This window comes from Chanos chanos, chromosome 9, assembly GCF_902362185.1.
Source record: "Chanos chanos chromosome 9, fChaCha1.1, whole genome shotgun sequence".
In the NCBI taxonomy this organism is placed as follows: Eukaryota; Metazoa; Chordata; class Actinopteri; order Gonorynchiformes; family Chanidae; genus Chanos; species Chanos chanos.
In genome coordinates, this window is record NC_044503.1 from 6,873,371 (window position 1) to 6,894,582 (window position 21,212).

The 21,212-nt window shown below is 45.8% G+C and overlaps 1 protein-coding gene across 1 annotated transcript in view; it reads right to left on the minus strand.

The window, feature by feature from the left end:
• The window catches only part of agbl4 (AGBL carboxypeptidase 4), a 229,629-nt gene that overhangs the window by 91,042 nt on the left and 117,375 nt on the right, over positions 1-21,212 (minus strand). The window contains exon 5 of the mRNA XM_030783890.1: positions 12,759-12,975. Coding sequence (XP_030639750.1) covers positions 12,759-12,975 — 217 coding nt within the window. The remainder of the gene's footprint in view (positions 1-12,758; positions 12,976-21,212) is intronic.

Sequence of the window (21,212 nt, forward strand, 5' to 3'; positions counted from 1 at the left end):
TCTGTACGAGGGGAGGATGGCGATGTCGTGTTTTGATATACGGCGATTCTGCATCGAGGGCCATTTTAAAACCGGGGTCTGTCAGGAAACGGGCGAGGGAGACAAAAGACGTCCATTGATCTCCCGCTCAAAAGGATGGACCGGTGACTGGAATCCCAGCGAAGTCGCTTTATGCCTCCGAGATGCGCGTTTTCAAAATCGCGGCGTGGCAGGTTGACGGCTTCACAATGGGAGGGGGGGGGGGGTCTGGGCTCTGGGATACCGTATCTTACGTCCGCGCCCTCTCGGCGAAAGGTTAGCGCCTTTTCAAGAGGCCTTCTCCGTTCTCTTTGCCCTCCTCTCTATCAAAAAAAAAAAAAAAAGAAAGAAAGAAAAAAAGAAACTCGGTCTCCTCAACTCGATCAAATCAATGGGGGGAAAAAAAAAGTCATTGAACGTCTAAAGGTGGGGGTGGGTGGATACGTATCAGACTCTTCTAGTGGCTGAACAATTTTGTGTGCGAGGCAAAAGCGTGTTATTTTTCTCCTTTGGCTCCGTGGCGGCAGCCGTCGCAGCGTCAACGGGGGGAAAATGTGAAGATTGATCTCTTACAGAGGTCTTTATGTCTTCAATTCATAATAGAAATAATAGGTGACAGAGAGCTAAAAATCTGCTGGTCTTCTTACCGTGTTTCCATAGAAACTGGGGGGGAAAGGATTGGGACAGGCTGTCACCATTACTCATCTGCAAAATCCCTAATATTTAAACACATCTTTCTGGACTGGCATAAACTTTATTACGTGTGACAGTTCCAAACTTCAAAATGCAGTCTGCCATGAAGAGTGACACGAGTAATATATCTTAACATAATCCAATTATATGGGGAAAGGGACTTAATGTACTTATCTTTTATTATTACGTTCTAAAGAGATCATTAAGTGTCTGCTTGCAGTGGCGCAGAGGAAATAGTGAGACAAAGCGGCCAAAAAAAAAAAAACCTCACAGTGACCATTCCATTCCTTTATCCTTTGTCCATTCCTCCCTGACACGGGCATCTGTTCATATATTTAGGTTTTATATATACACTACACGGCAAAAGGTAACAAGAGGACAAAGTTGAAGAGAGAAAAGATTCTTTTCTTTTGCTTTTTGTTGGCATCTCTAAAACCGTTAAGTCGCAATCAGCCAGAGCAAAAAGCTGTGGATGAAAAAAACACAAAAACAACAAAAAAAACAGACGAGAAGCATTAATACGAGTGCAAGTCAACCATCTAAAGCATCCTGGTTTAGCCGCTTTTCATATGAGAAATAATGTGAGTTCGGGAGGTATATCTTTATTCACTGGATTGATGTGTTTTCTTGTATTCTTTTTTTTTGCCGCTGCTTTAGAATTTTGATGACTGCTAATCTGTCACTCCTCGGAGGTAACAAGCAAAGAGATGGGGCACCACACAAAACACAGCAATTACATTCAAAAAGTCTCCCTCACCAAAAAACACTTGAATATAAGAGGGGGGGGGGGAGCCAAATTGAAACATGTTCAGAGGATCAATGGTATGAATAAACATGTCAAAACAGAACAAATCAAAGGCATTTTACTTCAGGCAGACGTTTAATTTCTCTCTCTTTTTTTTTTTTACCAGTGTGAATTTTGACGGTCTCTAGTAACTCCACGCCCCCCCCCAAAAACCAGGATGCCAATCTAAGAAAAAAGCAGGAGGAAAAGAAGTGACAAAAAAGACATACAAAAAATGTATCGGTACATTCCAAATGAAAAATAAATGAATAAATAATTCAAGAAATAATTCAAGAAATGACCAAATGTTTTGTTTATTGTTTTTTGTTTTTTACAGAACAAAGAAACAGAAGTTATGCGGATGCCCATCCGCCTACATCACAATGTTCAGTAACCAGACGCCGACGAACAGCTCCCATGTTGTGTGTCCTGTCCAGTACCCCCCCCCCCCCCCCCCCCCCCAAAAAAGAACCCCTCAGGAGGGCCCGCAGCTTGCCCTGACTCTAATGAAAAACAGGGCGCAATCCCTTTCAATTTTCCCAACCTGCCCGGCTGCCTTTAAAGGCAATCGACTCGGTGAATGGAGGCACTATATCACAATATGCAGGTGCAGGGGCGAGCTGGAGAGGAGAGACATTGTCCCTTCAGAGAACTGTTCTGGCATCCATCTCGCTCTCTCTCTCTCTCTCTCTCTCTCTCTCAGCGCCCACCACATTCCCGTACTGCGCCAGGGGCAGATGCTCTCTCGCTAGTTCAAAGGTGTGCCGGTGGAAACTGGCGCACACCACACACGTGTGTGTGTGTGTGTGTGTGTGTGTGTGTGTGTGTGGTGTGGGGGGGGGGGGGGGGGGGGCTGTTAGACAAAAAAAATGGAACTCTACACATCTCTCATTTTTTAGCCTTCTTCCTTTTTTTCTTTTTCACGCAGGTGAAAAGAAGAAGGAGATGTGTTTTGTGGGGTGAAAAGATGAGGCTGGGTAAGATCACAGTGTGTGTGTGTGTGTGTGTGTGTGTGTGTGTGTGTGCGTGTGTGTGTGTGTGTGTGTCGGGGAGGATAAAGCCAGCAGTAAGCGTATGGGGTTGAAGAGCATGACTGGAGATGTGTGTTATCAGTGGTCTACAGTCTCTCCGTGTGGCAGGCCGCTGAGTTTGGGAAGGGTGTGTGGGTGGGGGGGAGAGGTGGGGGCGGGCGGGGCGGTGGAGCATGTCTTGGGTGGGCGGGCAGATGCGGGGATACTTCGCTCCAGTGCCCACCGAGATACTGCCAGCCCCGACCGCCCCAAAATACACGCCCTCACAACACGCTGACTGCCCCTCGCTCTCCGAGCTGATGGTTAGTGCCCTTTGTAAGTACAATCCTATGTCGGTGAGGGAGAGCACAGCTTACACTGAGCCCGCGACTATTACAAAGATCGATAAATCAGAAAAGTTAGATCTTACTTTGTCTAACAAACTCATTGTAGGGTTATGAGAAATGCTGATACACTTAAGCTTAATGGAATTACCCTTGGAGGAAGAGGTTAAAAACATTACTTCACATCGCTCAACATGTTTGTATGGTTTGATTATGAATTTGATGGTAAACGTTGCTGGCTAATGATCAATGAATCTCAGACACACAGACGACAGCTGTCTAAAGGACAGGACACAGAGACAGCCAGTGTGTGTGTCCACACCATCCAGATTAAGACGAACAATACATAATTGACCTCGGCGAAGTAGGGCTGAAAACTTAATAAAAGAAGAGGAGAGGAAAAAAAAAAAAAAGAAAGAAAGAAAGAAAAAATCTTCATCAGCCACAGTGTACTAAGTTTCCTGGGTAGTGCTTCGGGGAGACGCGGCCACGCAGAATTAATTACTAATTAAACGACCACATTTAAAACAAAAAAAAAGTAAGTATATAGGTTTGGGAAGAGCTAGAGAGAGAGAGGGAACGGGTTGATTTCCCTAATTAACCTATCAGATTATAAAGACCATTTTTAACTTTTTAAAATGGGCCGTCCCTTTTTTTTAACGGGGCATCCTTCAGTCAGCGGCAAGCCGGGGATGGACACACTGGCTATAGCCTCGCCCTTTGGCCTTCAGTTTATCAGAAGAGAAATGTGCATGCATTGATCCAATCTGAACAGTGGAACCCTTAGTGTGATCTTCCTCAGCGTAATTAGAGGTGAAACGCACATAAAAATCCCCATTCGATTTCACCTGTGTCCTTTTGATGACTTTGGAACAGGCCTTGAGAGCTGAAGGTCATTAAAACGTATGGTATACTCCGCAGAGAAAGAGAGAGAGAGAGAGAGAGAGAGAGAGTGCGTTTTTGCTTCATTTTCAAACAATTTTAAACATATCTAATTCATTTAAAGTTTTGGATTGCTTTGGCTTTTTGCAGTTGGATTTGAGAGACAGAAAATGAGAGAAAGAGAGAGAGAGAGAGAAAGAGAGAGAGACTTGGAGCGAGAGAGTCAAAGAGAGAGACAGAGAGTGAAAGAGAAGGAACTTGATTATCGCTGTGTATGAACACAGAAATGGCATTCCAGAGCAAACAGGTTTTTGTGTCTTCTACACTTGGCTGGGCCATTCATAGCACTGCTTCATCTGCCATCAACACCAGCCGCCGCAGCAGCAGCAGCGGCGACACCCGCAGCCCGTCTGCACCACGCCTAAGTATGCCCCTCACTCATTTACAACAAATTACCATTTCCTCCAAGTGAATTTCAAGCCTGGCTGCATTTGAAGGTAGAGTAACTCGCTTTTCATTAATTTTCATTCTTTTTTGCCCAACAAATGATGCACTGTATGACTCATTCTTTTCTCATTCACCTTTTTTTTTTCCCTCCCCCCCCCCCCCCCCCCTCCTTCTTTCTTCTGGAGCCGCATTTGGCCTCAATGACAAAAAGCAATTATGTTGTCAGAAAAGCGTATTTTGACTTATTAGAAAAGCGGGGCGTTCTCGGAAGGCCGCGTCTTTAGTTTCTTTCTTTCTGGATACTCCGCTGAGGAACAGAGGTCGAGGACTGTATTGAAACAGAGATTTACACCTGTGGATCCACCGACCACGTACACATTCACAAAGGAGAGCTTTGTAAATATGAATTGGCATTGACAGACAGCACACCAGAGCTCTCCAGTTCTCTTCTCATTTTCCTGGGAGAGTGCATGACTCACTCCAAAACTCACACTTCGTCAAACTCTCCTTGCCAGGGCCACCTCCTTGCCCCACTGCCTGGGAGCCGTGCCCTCTGGACGCCTGCTGAAAGACGCCAGTCATGTGTGGCAGCCACAAAGACACTCTTGGCCTGCAGAGTCAGGCCCATTATGTGTGTGTGTGTGTGTGCGCGCGTGTGTGTGCCCAGGGATCCAGTGCTACAAAGCAGAGCTAACACACACACATACACACACAAACACAGATCACATGAGAGAGAGAAAGAGCAAGAGAGAGACAGAGAGAGAAGGGAGAGAGAGAGAGGGAGAGAGAGAGAGAGAAAACGCCAAGAGCTAAGTGACAGATATGAAAGCCCAGTGGGTGATAGTCTCCTGTCAGTAACGCTCTCTCATCACACTATTCTGTCTCCAGGCCTCTGAATGCAAAACAGTCCATGAACCAGCTCCAAAATATTGGAATAGAGTTAAGCCCTAAAGGTGTGAGCCGTTTCAATTTCGAAAATAAATATTATCTCTGACTAAGCAAATCCGCCAGGTTCACCTCGCATCGCAATGAGTATCTTCGGCGCTATATCAGACCGTGGAGACGGAGCGCTTTTTGAGACAAAGACTCCGCGTAACGATACCTCGAGCCTGGCCAAAGGATTACTTTCGTTCACGTTTTACCCCCGTCATCAGGGCTGGAGATGTGGTAAAAGCGACCATCTCTCTCTCCCTCTCTCTCTCTCACTCACTCTCTCCATGGCCGCGAGCAGAGCACATTCTCCCGCGCCATTACCGTTAGCTTGGCTTGCCTTTAGTCCATCTCATCCTCATTACTGTTTCCCACATCAGCAATGCCATTCCTCTGCAGCTGATAGAATAGTCTCAATATGCAATAAAATACCTGGATGGTGGCCTGGAGGGTTCATTGGCCTTGATAACAGACGAGCTCAATAGAGCAGGGCCTGGCTCAAACCCCTTTATCTTCAATCTAAAGTGAAATAACTGCCCCACAGTAGAGATCGGGTCAAAGGCTTAGCCAGAGTCCAATCTGATTCAGACCCGGTAAAGACAGGGAGGTGTGGGTCTGAAGGTGGGGGGTGGGGGGGGCTGGATTTCACACTAAGAGCTGTAAATGGAAAAGCCTGGTTCCATTTAGAGCCCGTCGGATAGCTGACCTCTGTTACCGCGGCCACGGATCATGCCAGGGCGTTTGACCCTTCACGTTGAGGATTGGTCAACTGTTTGTCTAATAATATTTTGGGGGGGCTTTTTTGAGAGAGAGAGAGAGAGAGAGAAGGACCAGCATGTATCTAAACTGACATAAGTTATTCTGACATGTTAGTGACAGTGCAACAGGAAAACACACACACACACACACACATACTCGCTCACAAAAAAGAAAAGCTTTTCTCTGTGACTTCCTCAGAAATCGGTGATACGGATGATAATGAAAGTGGATTTCCTGGTGTGCCGTTGAATGAACAATACCAGTCGGTTGCTGGAGGGCACTTCAAATTATAAAGCTATTTGGAAAAAGGGTTGATGAAGGATGTGACATGTCAACAGCACACTTGGGTGGGGATTTGAACGAGTGGACGCGGTGAAGGAGGGGTGGGGGGTGGGGGTGGGGGTGAAGAAAAGAGCAAGCAGGATGTTTTGCGTTATTGAGAATGACGATCCGCCTGCTGTTAAGCCGGTAAATGACAAGACCTCATGCAATTATCCATCCTTGTTTCACACCCCACAGAAGCAGACACAAGCCCCCCCCCCCCCCCCCCCCCCCAACTCTTTTTCCTCTGATCTCCGGCATTGGCTCTTCTCACTCTGGGTCTGAGTTTGACCTTCTCTCGTCACGGAAGGTAGGGCCACTATTGATTAAATCTTGGCACGCGGTGTACAAACAGCGCGATAATACCGACAGAGAGCCGCGGCGTTGGCTCCGTCGGCCTCGGGGCTTCTCATCGTTTATTCCCACTAACAGGCTCCGGGACAATGTCCCCCTACAGGCAGGCTGCAGGAGACCCGCTTACCATTAGAACGCTGCAAAAAAAAAAAAAATTAAAAATAAAATAACCTTCCCCATCCCGCAGATCACCACTTGATTCCGGACCACCCCCTCCTAGTCGCTGCGTCAAGATTTCGCTCTCATTTTTCTGCTTTTGGTCTGAGCAATTCTCACTTCACACTGAGAGGCAGGGATGTGGCAAACAGGCAGTCCGTAGAAGGCATTTTGAGCCAATTATTCTAGAACGTTCTTCAAGATGTAACCAAAGGTAGGAGGTACAATGCCTTGAATATTGTTGTTGTCAGATATGGAGTTTAGCCTTCAAGTTATTCAAACAAACATTTAGTGTCTCTTCCAAAACAAAACAAAACAAAAAAACAAAACAAAAAAAAATGGAAAAAAAGAAAAGGAAGAAGAAGAAGAGGAAGAAGAATGCATTTTGCTATTTTTTAATGTGTACCCATCATAATTTCAAATTTTATAATTTCAGAATTTTGGCATTCAACAGCATTGTTGTGCTGGTGAGATGCTGACTCACACCTAATCGTATTAAGCAGTTTGGTCACATGACACACTTATGACCTTATGACAGTAACCAAGTGACACCTACAGCTAAACAGAAATCTGCGCTAGCTGGCTAACTGAAATCTCCTGAGCCATCAAGCAAGCATGCCTTTTTTTTTTTTTCTTTTTTTTTTAAGGTTGCTAAGTGGTTGCAAATGTAATCAATTTGGTGGTTAAGTTATTAAAACTGGAATTAACTTTGTGACAGATGCTAGAAATGTACAACAAGCTTAATACAATTAAACACTGTTTAATGGAAAATATTTGCTTATTTTGGCAAGTAGCCAATATGTGCAACCATGAGCCAGCCCATGTTGCTAAAGAGGCTTCGTTCATTATACCTAAGCTTTGTCTGCCCTAATGTCCCAACAGTGACTCACTGGATGTACATTACGCCTTACATAATTACCTTGGTAAGCACAACCTACTATATGTCTGGAGTATGTTGAGAAAAATATGATAATACGTTATTGATTTTAAGATCTCAGAGAATTCCTCCGAGCCCTTACATTCTTGACACATGAGAATTAAAGTAGACCTCGAGAATTCAGGCTGCGACGCAGCCTTGCTGTGACCATCGACTTCTCACTTATCATCCCGACTTCTCGTTTTCGCATTCATCTGCCACGTCCGAGTAGCACGGCTCCTACTCAGCGCTGACTAATTGTGTCACAGTCGGTCATCGTGACAGGAGGAACATGGCAGAAAAGTGCTTCGCTAGGCAGTTCCTCTGTTGCTTTCCACTATTAAAAAGCACTTTCCCAAACCTGTGCGAAAGACAAACTTTGTCTGCGGCAAAGTGGACAGGTCGGGGGAGCGGCAGACACGAGCGAATCTTTGTTAGTAATACCTGTTAGGAATGTTCGCCCTCTATGTGAAATCAAGCCAAGCTGATGACCGGTCTCAGATTAAGGGCTTTAATAAAATGAGGAAAAGGGAAACGCCTGTGCGACCATATCATGTTTTATAAAGCAGTATGGCTCTTGAGGCGACTGCTCATAGACCAAAACAAAAAACCAAAAACGTTCAGACAAGACGCATGACGTCAGAAAATTGCTTTTCTGAGGAACTCTTCTGTCAGTAGCACACATTCAAGAGGATAGCTTAAGAGATACCATTTGTCCTTTAGGGTTATGTGCAGATGCTAACTCCGTTATGCATATCTTTCAATGACCTTCAAGTCTTGGCAAGGTCAATGTCCCCAATCTGACTGCCCCAACTGTTACTGTGGCGAATTGTGTGTGCTATGTCCACCTCAGTGTGTGAGTGTAACAGAGAAATTATTAATAACTCTGGGGATATGGTCACTGGCTACGCAATTCCTCTGTTGCATGATAATAATGATGATGGCGATGATAACAATAGTAGTAACAACAACCACGACCACAACAACAACAAACAACAATACTACTACTACTACTACCACTACTATTACTACTACTAAATTAATCAGCCTATGTGAGAGACACTGTTTGTGTGCTGTACATGGACAAAGCCCTAAGCAGGTGAGATAAGGGAATTCCTCAGGCCAGAGTAGCACGGACACTAGTTATATGCCAAAAAGCTTTCAATGAGTCTCCGAAGACTAAAACCCCTGTGGGCTGAGAGGAGTATGATGTTGGAGAAGAAGCTCAAACACTGAGAGATAAAAGCACAGTGGAGCTTGACGCTTCCCGAGACAAACAGCGTGGAGCGTAAACCCCACACAGGACCAGAGAAAAACGAGCCCACACTGTGAATGCAGCCCGAACACAACCAATACAGGAGATCTTTTCTCTGTGAAACGAGGTCCAGAAAACAGCACTCACCAGGGGAGAGAGAAAAAGAGGAAACGAGAGAGAGAGGGAGAGAGAGAGAAAGAGAGAGAGAGAAAGAGGCGTGATGAATATACTGACAGGGAATCCTTCCGTTGATAGAGAGACCTTTCTTTACTCATCACTGGTTATACAATCCTCTCAATCTCTCACTTTCTTTCTCGCTCTCTCTCTCTCTCTTCTCTTCACTAACTCTATATCAGACACCTGAGCTCACGGTAAGGGAAAAGAACAGCTAGCAGAGGGTACTGTCCAGCACTGGAACTGAACAACAAACAACTGCTGCATCCATCCAATGACTGTTTTACTGCTGCTTCTCCTGACAGCTTTATGTGCTATAAAACAGCAACTGTAACAAAAGAGAGAGAGAGAGGAGAAAAACAGAGAATAAGAGAAAGGGTGTGTATGAAAAAAAACACACATACATACCTACACACACACACACACACACACACACATATATATATATATATATAAAGAGAGAGAGACAGAGAGAGAGAGGAGAGACAAAGAGAGAAAGGGAGAGCGAGAGAGAGAAAGAGAGGAACAGGAGGGATGGTAAAGGGAGGGTAAGAGCCAATATGCAGTTCAAGCATTTGTTATTATCCCTGAAGTGCAATTATAATAGACCTCCCCTATTACCGGCACAGCCATGATCCCTGTCTGTGTTTTGTGGAGATGAGGCTTCACAATTACGGCTTGATTCTTCTCCATAGCTGTTTATAGGCGGCTGGAGAGTGCTATCTAGCCATTCCGCCCTGGGGCTGGAGTTTTGTTTGCTTGTTTCTCTTCCATCTCTGTTCATTCCCTTATCAGTGGATATAGGTATCTGTCACTCACAGCATACCTGTACTGTAACCGATTCTGTGAATTCACCGACAAAAGCAATGGAAGAGGGAACGCATCTATAGACATGTGATTTGTTTTGACAAGCGGCCCTCAGAATTGGAATCAAAAATCCGCAGTTGGCTTTGAATCCCAAGAAAGCTAACGGGAAAACAGTCAGAAACGTTTGTCGTGACGTTAGTCAGAGAACGAGGTTTTTTTTTTTTTTTTAGTCGTTTAGTCGTTGTTGTGAAGTGGATTGAAAAGCAAGACACACCCATCCAATTATTAATAACTCAAACGTCCATCTGAGCATGGCCGATCAGAAAAACTAACCCCGAGAACGAAAGCCAGCAAACATAATCAAGCGTGGAAAAAACAAAGAGCAAAAAAACAAAAAAACAATTTTTAAATGTGTTGGCATGGGGATGGGACAAAAAAGCTTGGGTTTCGCGCCAGAGGCCAAAAGTTTCTTTCGAAACTCACGGAAACTTCCCGAAACAATCAGGCGCTTCATGTTGCATGACAAATAGCCGCGTATCTCTAAATGCATGCTGGGTAACAGGCCTCATAACATGGCAGTGACGACGTAATTAACAGAGACTCCAGCATCTCGCAGGCTACAATTTCTCTTCATAACGGCCTAATTCAAGTGACAGACTCAACAATAGACATTGTATGGATGGTGAGACAGCCTGAAGTTTCTGTTGTAACAAACGTGTCAAAAAAAAAATGATGGCGCCTAATAATACAAATTACATCATTTTTTTTTTTTTTTTTCTAATGGCACCGCTATTGATGTCATAATTACAAAATAATATCATTCATTACTTTTAACGTGAATTACAGGCCGCGAAGCTCTTCTGTTAAATATACAACGCATTTGACTGCAAAAAAAGCAAGAGTTTCATCTTACTGTCATCAATCAAGGATGCCAATGAATGTCAGCAAAAACCACTGCGCTTCATGTTGGCCCGCCCTGTAATTCTGTTACAGCCATTTGATCTCCAAAGCACTATCCTACTGCTGCAATTATTATTGTTGACAGCAATGCTATAGGGTTGCATCTTAAAATCTAATGAAATCATTCCTTGGGTTTTAATGTGTTTGCGTGTGTGTGTGTGTGTGTGTGTATGTGTGTTTGAGTGAGTGAGAGAGAGTGAGTGAGAGAGAGGGAGAGAGTGAGAGAAAGAAAATGCATGCATTTGCATGTGTATGTGAGAATGAGTGTTTGTGTGTGTGTGTGTGCATCTGTGTGGGTGCATGTGTGCGTGTGTGTGCGCGCGCGCGTGTGTGTGTGCGCACGCTCAAATGTGTGCACGAGTTTGCACGTTTATTTCTGCATGTGTGTGCATGTTTCTGTGCGAGGGCGCACGACCATGCATGCTTGTGTTTGTACACTTATATGCGTGTGCGTGCTCACCCCGCCCTCTCTCTGTGTGTGGCCTGTGTTTAAGTGAGTCACGTCTCCGTGTGCACCGAGTGGAAGGGCGAGAGTGTTTTACAGCCTTAAAACCAAAAGGGTTCTCTCATCCCTTCTCTCCCTACAGGTCATTATGAGAGAGAGGCAGCCTGCCACACAGCCTACAACACAGCAAATATAAAGACAAATAAGACCATAAACATTCCCTATGCCACTGCATACTAATTCCCCTAACCTCAAACACAAGCCCGGGGTCCGTCTTTTCCCCACACAAAAGACCGCCTGACACCGCAGAGGACCGAACATACCGCCCGAAAAAAAAAAGTCCACTTTTTCAAGTACCGGGGACCACTTCTACGCACCTGCTTCTTTGATTGAGATGTATATTACAGAATGAATATTTTCCCCACATATAATTCGCCCTTTCAAATCAAATTTCATATGAAATTGACTTCTTTTTTTTTTTTTTTTTTAAATTTATGCCACAGTCCTTATCAATAAACGCCCTTTCATCATTGCCCCTTTACACTTCTCTCTCCTTGACAAACGCTGAAGGGGATGTAAAAAAAAAAAAAAAAAAGAAAAGAAAAGAAAAGAAAAGGGAAAAAAAAAAAGGTCTTAATCTCTCAAGCATTTCTAATGAGTTTTTCTTCTACAATTATTTGATAAGAGGGGAGACAGGCACTGCAGGCGTGCTGTATGATCCCATACCTGCTCGAGAGAGAGAGAGAGAGAGAGAGAGAGAGAGAGAGAGGTGAATGCTCTCCTGATTACGCACAGACTCTCCCACACTCTCCCTCTGAGGAGAAATGGCCTTTAGCACGAGCGCTAACTTCTTTTTAAGTTTTATTTTATAATAACAGTCACATGGAAAGCCCACACACACACTTGAACTTAAACGTACATACGGATATGTTAGCCCTCAGGGGCACTGTCTCACAGCACAAAAAGTTTGTCCCACGGCTGAGGTTTACGGTTTAAATCTGAGCCGTGCCACATTTGCACTTGACTGTGACCGGGGGGTTGAGGAGAATGCAATTTATCACGTTCCCTTTGGCAGGTGTGCCAGCCACAGTGCATCTCCCCCTCGCTGTCCGTCGTGGGCCACCGAGGGCCGGTTACCTGTGCTGTTGTGGGAGGCGTCAATGCAAAATAAAGCTCTCCTCCAATGCTAAACATATCAGCGTGACAAGACAACGACTTTCTTGGAGGACGCGTGTGGTAGCTTTATTCACGTGCAAACACACACACGCATGCACGCACGCACACACGCACGCACGCACACACACGCACACACACATGATACAAGCTCCCTCTCATCTCAGTTCAACACACCGATCTGAATGTGTCAATTAAAGCAATTCAGTCACAGAAAAGCCATCCGGGCTAATGCGGATGTCCGCGTCGAGATATTTTTGCGTGTAACACTCACACACAAAACAAACAAAACAAAACCAAAAAAAACCACCAACGCAAACAAACACTCACCATGCTTAGGCCCAGCTGCTCCCTCTGCAGGTAATCCAGGTTCCTGCGCTCGAGGCTGGCCAGGTAATGCTGGAGGCGGGAATAGGTGTAAGGGTAGCAGTAGGCAAACTGGTAAACGTCCTCCTCCCGGTCGAAGCAGAAGGCGAAAGACATGACGTAGTTCCGCCGATGGTCAGGACAGCGATAGTAGTACACGTTCTTGGCTGGAAGTCGTTGCCTAAATGACAAACAAACGGTAGAACTTCGAAGTCAAACATACAACGCGTACACATAACCCACGAAAGCACGTTGCAACAATGACTTCTTCAAAAAGCGGCTTGGCTCCGTTTATTATGCGAGTTAAAAAAGAAAGAGAGAAAAAGACATTTATTTATAACTGGTAGCTGTATTGACATTTTCCCTCAGCTCAGAAATACTGCAACACATACATTCACAAACAAACAACAAACAGTAAACGACTTAACTATAACTAAATATTCCATCCTACACAACTATTGACTCGATGCTGCTTGGCGTCTTTGGTCTCATCCCTAAAGACACCATGTGAAGATTCATGCTGCTGTCTGTGCTGCACACTCAGAAATAGCTATGGTTCCCTCGATATATAGATTTTAGAAGACTTAAAGGCTTTGCCTGGCAGAATGTATGATTATTCTGGAATAAAGCACATACAATGTCATGGCTTATTGCTTACATAATATCATGTGACGCATCTGATCATTCGCCGAAGCTGCAGTGCTTGATGCTGATCACTGGTAATTACCGGCTGCCTGTCAGTGTGTTTTGTGTGTGTTTTAGCAGGGCATGATAAAAAAAAAAGTGGAGGGCTGTAGAGTAATGGCCTAGAGTAAGGTGTTTACTTTCCCCATGCTTGGGCCTGGCGTGCTCTTGGTTAATGACAAGTGGAGGCAAAGGGAAAATGATGAGGGGGCTGAAGCAGCGATCAATGTGGAATGTGACACTACAGGATACCCTACAGACTCTTGCTTTACACTTTCTCTCTCTCTCTCTCTCTCTCTCTCTCTCTCTCTCTCTCTCGCTTTATCTCCGTAACTCTCACTCTCTTTCTTTCAGCCTCTGTATGTCATGTACAGCCGTTTTGCGACAGTCCTAAACGTAGTTTCGATTAAAACCCGTCGGTACATCGGACGGTCCGGTGCTAAATGCCGGGTTCTGCGTGTGGAGGAAGGTACAGGCCCTGTTTGCTCAGAGCGGGAATATCAGCACGGGAGACACGAAGAGAGTGGAGATGGAGATATGAGGACAAGCAGAAGAGAGAGAGGATAGAGTCAGGATGTGGGAGCGTGTGTGTGTGTGGGGGGGGGGGCATTAATGGACATGATGAATGCTGACAAAGAACAGAGCGAAAGAGTGAACAAATCCAGAGGGAGAGAGAGAGATAAAAGCAAAAGAAGGACAGACAAAGAACATGAGGAAGAGAGAGTGGAAAGTGCCTGTGAGAGAGAGAGAGAGAGAGAGAGAGAGAGAGAGAGAGAGAGGGAGAGGGAGAGGAAGGAGGGAGTAGAAGATAAGGCGAGGATAAGAGAGGGAGGAGGATCAGAGGATGGGGTGATGGGCGGTTGGCGTCTCTCTCCTGTAGGGGTTGGATCAGATAGAGATGCTATCTGCGGCTGATAGCAGTGGCCGCAGCCTGGACGATAAGCCAGAGGAAACAGCTCTCTCAAATAAACCTGAGCTTCTCTCTATTTCTCTCTCTCTCTCTCTCTCTCTCTCTCTCTCTCACACTCTCTTTCTCACTCAATTCTCCCTCGCAACACCTGGGTGTGAAAAGGACTGCCATCTTTTTTTTTTTTTTTATGCTGACACGCTTACAAACACACACATCTGCATTCACACACACACACACACACACACACACACACAGACATCCGCCCATCCCTTCAACACACATGCTGAGAGACACCGCTGCTGCCTCTACAAAGTGAAAGGCTGAATCGAAATTAAACCAAAATTAGCCCAGCTTTGTAGAGCTAAAAAAGAGAGAAACACTAGGCCAATAATTCCCGTGGCGACAGGGGTGTAGGGGAGAAGCTGTTGCTATCTGTGTGTAAGTGTGTGAGTCTCAGCAGAATACTAATGCCTTCTTCTCCTCCTCCTCCTCTGCTGGAACGCCACCCCCCCCCCCCAACCCCCACCCCGCCGCACGACTGCCCAGCTCCCCGCCCACGCCACCCACCCTCTTCGCGCCTGCACCCGCTTTTCTTATCCAGCATCTGCAGAAACTTCCGGCTTCCCGCCGCAAACCTCTGCCTCTCTCTCTCTCTCTCTCTCTCTCTCTCTGTCACACCACAGCGTCAGAGCGCAGAGGAGTCGACGACAGCCTTCTAAACATCTCCTCTTCCTCACGGACATGTTTCACTTCAAATCTGATGGTGGCTCAGTGGATATATATATATATATGGGCCAGAGGAGCCGATATATAACTGTGATGTAAAATATTATCGAAATCAGTGTCAGTTTATTATGGACGGGTAGACAACTGTGTCGTATTTTAAAGGGTTCGTTGTTATTGGGGACCCCAAAAAAATGCAAAGCGTTGATTTTACTTGAATGATGGCGTCTTTTGGACTTACTTATGGAGTCGGACGATTTTGATTCATTACACCGGTGGAAAAAGAAAAACACACGCAAACGCACACACACCCCCACACACACGCACACGCCCACGCCCGCAAAGACTTGTATGTACACGTGCTCGCATGCGTGCGCACACAAACACACACACACACACACACACACATCCACACAGATTGCTCACATGCGTGCACACACACACACACACACACACACACACGTCCACACAGATTGCTCGCATGCGTGCACACACACACACACACACACACACACCTCCTCTAAGGTTAGACTGGCAGTGGCAGTAGCCCTCGCTATTTTGGCTGCTCTGGTATCCGACTGTGGAGTCATGACACGTTGGGATCGAGACCCCTGTCTGTTCACCCTCCACCAAAGGGGTTCTGGTCAGACAGAGAGCAATGGGGGGGGGGGCCCTATGCCACCCAGTAACACAACCTCCCATCTCAGGGTTAATGAAAGAAAATGACACCTTATTTCTTTATTTATTTATCCGTTTGCCATCATCTAGCCTCCTCTTCACCGTTTGACCTTGCTGGCTACTGAGCGAGTCTTGGCTATTGATTTTAATTACCTGACAGGAATTTACTGCGCGCCATCTCAGGGTTGCTTTACTGTTATTGGCCAGAGAAAATAGCTTCGGCTGTCCCTCCGGAGAGCAGCGGTGCGCGGACCGCCGTCCCGGCGTTCTCTATCTCCGCGGCGAGCGCCTGCTCCCAAACGGCTGCTGGCAATTTGTTTTATCTAAATGATGCTACCCCTGTGCTTCTCCTATTTTTACGATGTGGTACAGTGCCCCCGTTCCCAAACAGATTTATCGTCGCTCCGCGTCTGAGAAAGCCGCCCCCCCACCCCCCTTTGGACAATAACGCGTGCAAAACAAAAAAAAAAAAAAAAAGAAAAATCGGCACGTGACTTCATGATTCGGTTATGCTGGCATCCAGCCTCCACCCTCCAACCACATCCCACCCCCCCCACACCCACACACCCACACCAACCGCCCTCTTTTTCCCGTTTATCCACTTCCACCACCTCTAAACCAATCTCAAACGCACAACATGGCGACTCCGAATACGACACGGCCAGCCGAAAAAAAAAAAAAAAAGAAGAAAAAAAAAGTGTTCTCGCAACTTGTGCGAGAACGTAAGAAAATGACAGATACGCCATAAACTTTTTTCTCATCTCGCAAATTCCTCATGTGATAAGAGCAAAACCGTCTCAGTTGGGCAGCTGGCTGAGGTATCGATGCAACCATCAGCGTGAGAGAAGATCTGTCAGCTAAAAGCAGGCCTTCAGTGAGGTGTCACTCTCCATTCCCAGACTTTTCAACTCACTTAGCGCATACGCGGCAGGCTTTGATTCTCCTGTTGGCTGCTTTCCTCTGAACTCTCACAGATGAGGGATAAAATTGGTAGCTTTCATACAGGGGACATCTTGTCTATATTCTCAAATCAATCAAGCGTAGAGGTCGGCGCGGCTGCAACGGTCCCTCCTCTGCACCCCCCCCCCCCCCCCCACTGCCAAACCAACCCCCCACCCCACCCCTCTCGTTCCTCTCGGAGCCTGGCCTGTCAGATACTTAACGTTGTGAAGGTTAAACGCTTTAAAATATGCGCGTCAAACTGTCAAGTGACACAATTCTTCACCAGCTCGATTCATGACAAACGGGGAAAGCACAGCTGCCGAAAAAGAAAGAGAGAAAGAAAGAAAGAGAGAAAGAAAGAAAAAAAAGAAAAGAGAAAAAAAATGTTTTAAGTGGAATGATAGCGATAATTCATAGCTATGATAATACAGCTGGATTTGAAGTGGCAGTGTGTCTCTGCCTCCTCCTCCTCCTCTCTCTCTCTCTCTCTCTCTCTCTAAAAAAAAAAACCACACACACATCATATTGTGCAATTTTTTTTACTGTTGTTCAAACACTGCATGTCATTCACTTCTTTTGCATAACAATCAAGTCAGTTCCAGAATGATCTGAAAAAAAAGAAGAAGAAGAAGAAGAAGAAGAAAAAAAAAAAGAGTCAAGTGGGCCTCCCACTCGTACGTGTGATGTATCTATCATTTGGGACGAGAATCAGACGTGAAAATGGCATCCAATGGCACTGTTACTAAGCAACCTCACTTGTTTTGTCATTTGGCTGGCCATGTGTGTGAACATATTTGAATTCTGTTTGGTATGTGAATTGCTATTCTAATTTGCTCAGTGCTGGAGAGCATCAGATGAGTGCGTGGGCTCTGAGATTGCTAAGGGAGAGCATCCAGTCGCAGTCACAGTGCTGGAGAATAAGGCTGGACCTCTCTGTGGAAAGGAAAGGTTACAGGGCTCTGCTCTACTGCAGAGAGAGAGAGAGAGAGAGAGAGAGAGAGAGAGAGAGAGAAAAATACAATGAGCGGTTTTATGACATTTGAAAACGAGGATCCTGGGAAGTGGAGTGTTTTAAACAAGCTGGGTTTTTTTTCCTTTCTTTCAGAGATGTTAAAATTAAAAGCCTGCAGAGATTCTAGTTTCACTGCTTGTATGATTCTGTTTTTTTTTTTTTGTCCAGCATGTTAAGAAACATAAGTCATAAAAGATATTGGTTGTTTTCTAGCCTATCTTTGTAGTGTTCTGTGTCTCTCTGCGTTTCTCTCTCTCTCTCTCTCTCCTCCCTCTCCCACTCTCTCTCTCTCTCTCTCTCTCACTCATTCACTCACTCACTCATGCACACACACACACTCTGTCTCTCTCTCTCTCTCTCACTTATATTATTCTATATGTTTTGGACATTTATGTAGTAGATATTTCTCAGAAAAATGTATGATCAGTTTACATTTATATATAGCTATGTAGCTTCAAACAGGCATGACATGAAAAAAAAAAAAGGAAAAAGAAAAAAGGCGGGGGGAAAAAAAATCATGTTTACATTATTTCATGAGTCACTCAGCGGGCAGCGCTGATCTTACTCTTATTGGCTAAATGAGATTTTCATCCTAATTTGAGAGGGACCCAAATGATACTAAATCCCTTCAAAACCCTCTGAGTGTGTGTGTGTGTGTGTGTGTGTTTGACGAGACATACAGCCAGACAGTGTGTGTTGTCAGCTCTTTGGCAGAGGCAGGGAGGGCCTTAGCTTCAATTCCCTTCATAAATGCTTTGGGACATGACTGTATTAGAGCTAAGTGCCTTGCGAAGCCCCTCCTGCAGCCTTGCGGACCTTAAATCATTGGGTCATTAGAGCTGAAATCATAAACTCAAAGCCCCAGAGTAATTGGAGGAAATGCACAGGGTGATATATTCCAATCCAGTGCTTTTTACGACTCTTGCTTGCATGCAGAAATGGAAACTGGGAGGGTTGTTGAATCGCGTCCAAGACTCTGGGGTGATATTCGCTGATATCGCCAGGACGCTCTAATGCATCTCCTTACACGCGTCTATCTTAAAGAGCAAAAATAAAAGACGAGTTCCTATTCCCAAATGCGTCCCTGTTTAGATTAGCGATGAGATTAGAAACTGCTCGCCGATACAGAGGAGGATTTGGACGGCATTACCGACGAAGAGGATGTTAGGGAATACAAGAGGAACAGGTTTCGCGGCGGGAGGAGGCCAAACGCCGACCGGTTAATCAATAAACTCCGAAGCGGCGTCCATTAGCGCCGCGCTCGCAGCCACACATGAATAAGAAGGGCTAGAGGCGAGCGGCTTTTAGCGGCGTTTTAAGAGCACGCCAAATACCCCGAGCGCAAGCACTCAGGGTCCACACTGAGGGTCATTTGACATGTAGCCGAAGCTCTTCACTCAACCACGGCTCCGCGCGTTTACGACCTCATTAAATATATCAAAATAAGTCATCGAAACATGGAGTGCCTTCCATCAGAACAGCTTCAGCTAGCTAACGAGGAGGAGGGGGGGGGGGGGGTCGGAGTTGGGGTGTTAGAGGCGCTGGATTGCTACCCTCCTGACAATTCTCTGAAGCATTGGGACTTCAGATCGACTCCCGTCTGAAGTGACGGCGGGGAGGGAGACGCGCTGTGTGGGATATGTGGAGAGGGCTCCCAGAGTGGGGTCAGCTGGGAAGCACAGTGGCTTGTCATGAGTCTTATTAGGGCTTGAGGCAGCTCTAATTACAAGCGTGTGAGGCAATTCAGTTTAACATACATAACCCAGAATGACAAAAAAAAAGAAAAAAATCACACACGTACAAGCACACACACAAAAGGACGAGACACGGCACAAACACGCGCTGCTAGGCTCTGTTTTATGTCGCTCTCTCTCTCTCTCTCTCTCACTCACACAAATACACTCATTCACATACACACCCCCCAACCACACAAATACACATGTACACTATGCCGGGCTTTATTCAATTCTCTCCCTCTCTCTCTCTCTCTCCCTCTCTCTTTCTCTCTCTCTAACTCACTCTCTTGTTCACTCTCTCACTCACACACACACATACACACATTCATCACTGTGAGTCAATGCCATTGCGAGACCCAGAGCTAGTGTCACTACTACAGTGACTAACACTTAGAGGTATGATTAAGTCACCTTGTCTTCAACACGCCCACACTTTGGCTCTAATGCCTCTATTTTAAATATCAGCCTGAATACCACTTTGTTGATTAGGGAGTAGTGATAGATGAATGGTAAGGTGAAAAGAATAAGAAACAGGGAGAGAATGCCACGCGGGCTGAGAATATCTCTCTCTCTCTCTCTCTCTCTCTCTCTCTCTCTCTCTCTCTCTCTCCTTTCTCTCTGTAATGTGTTTGCTCCCTCAGTGACCAGCAGATGGCCGTAGCTCTTGGGTTTCCAGAACAGTCAAGATGACCAGCTCTCCTCTCAAAGAAACTCGCCGACAGCAGAAGAGACAAAAGAAGTCACACCCTTTCTTTGTCTCACTGCACGACGCAAGAGCGTTCCTTTGATTCACTCTCTCCTTGTTTTTTTTTTCTTTGGAACAAGACCGTCTCAGTTATATAACAAATATGGCCAACGTGTTCCCTAACATTTAAGCCCCACCGTGTTTGCCCCAGGTGTCCGGTCCCATCTGGATGGATAATATGACGGAGGAGTCTCTGGGTGGATGCAGGGGTGGGGCTCTGGCTCCTGCCAGTCGCCCAACCCCACCCCTCTCGTGTATGGGGGAGGGGGGGGGGGGGCCCTGCTGTGGTAACTAGAAGCCCAACTGCGCTGGGGTGCTGTGGTGCAATTAGCCAAGAGCAGATGAGGACCATGATCCAGCCAGCGTGGCGCCATGCCCTCCACCCTACCCCAAACCCACTCTGCCCACGGGGCAGCGGGGGCAGGTGTGCATTAGGCACTAACACACTAACATACAGCCAGCATGATGTCAGTTCTGTTCCCCTGGTGCATTGGGACAGTGTGTATGTGGGTGTCTGTGTGTGTGTGTGTGTGTGTGTGAGAGAGAGAGAGAGACGGCAACCCCCTAGGTGTCAAAACCAGTATTAGTGTCTCCCCTGTGTAGGTCAGAGCAGGTCACTGACATGCCACCTTGGCAGACACACACACACACACACACAACACCTTGCGCTATAAAACTGTATGTGTGTGTTTCTATGAGAATGAGTGTGAGTGTGTATGCGCTCTTTATTACCAGGTAAAGAATTTTCCTATTGTTGCTGTCAACAGATCAAGACAACACAAAAAATAAAATAAAATGATTTCAAGTTTCGTTCAGACTAAAATATGTATTTGCTTATTAGCACTTATATAAAAGTAGCAATCAGATGAAAGAGAGAGAGAGAGAGCGAGAGAGAGAAAGAGAGAAAGAAAGAGAGAGAGAAAGGGAGAAAGTGTTTACAATTCAAAGGATACAAAGAGAACACAAAAGGAGGAGCGAGAGAGTGAGA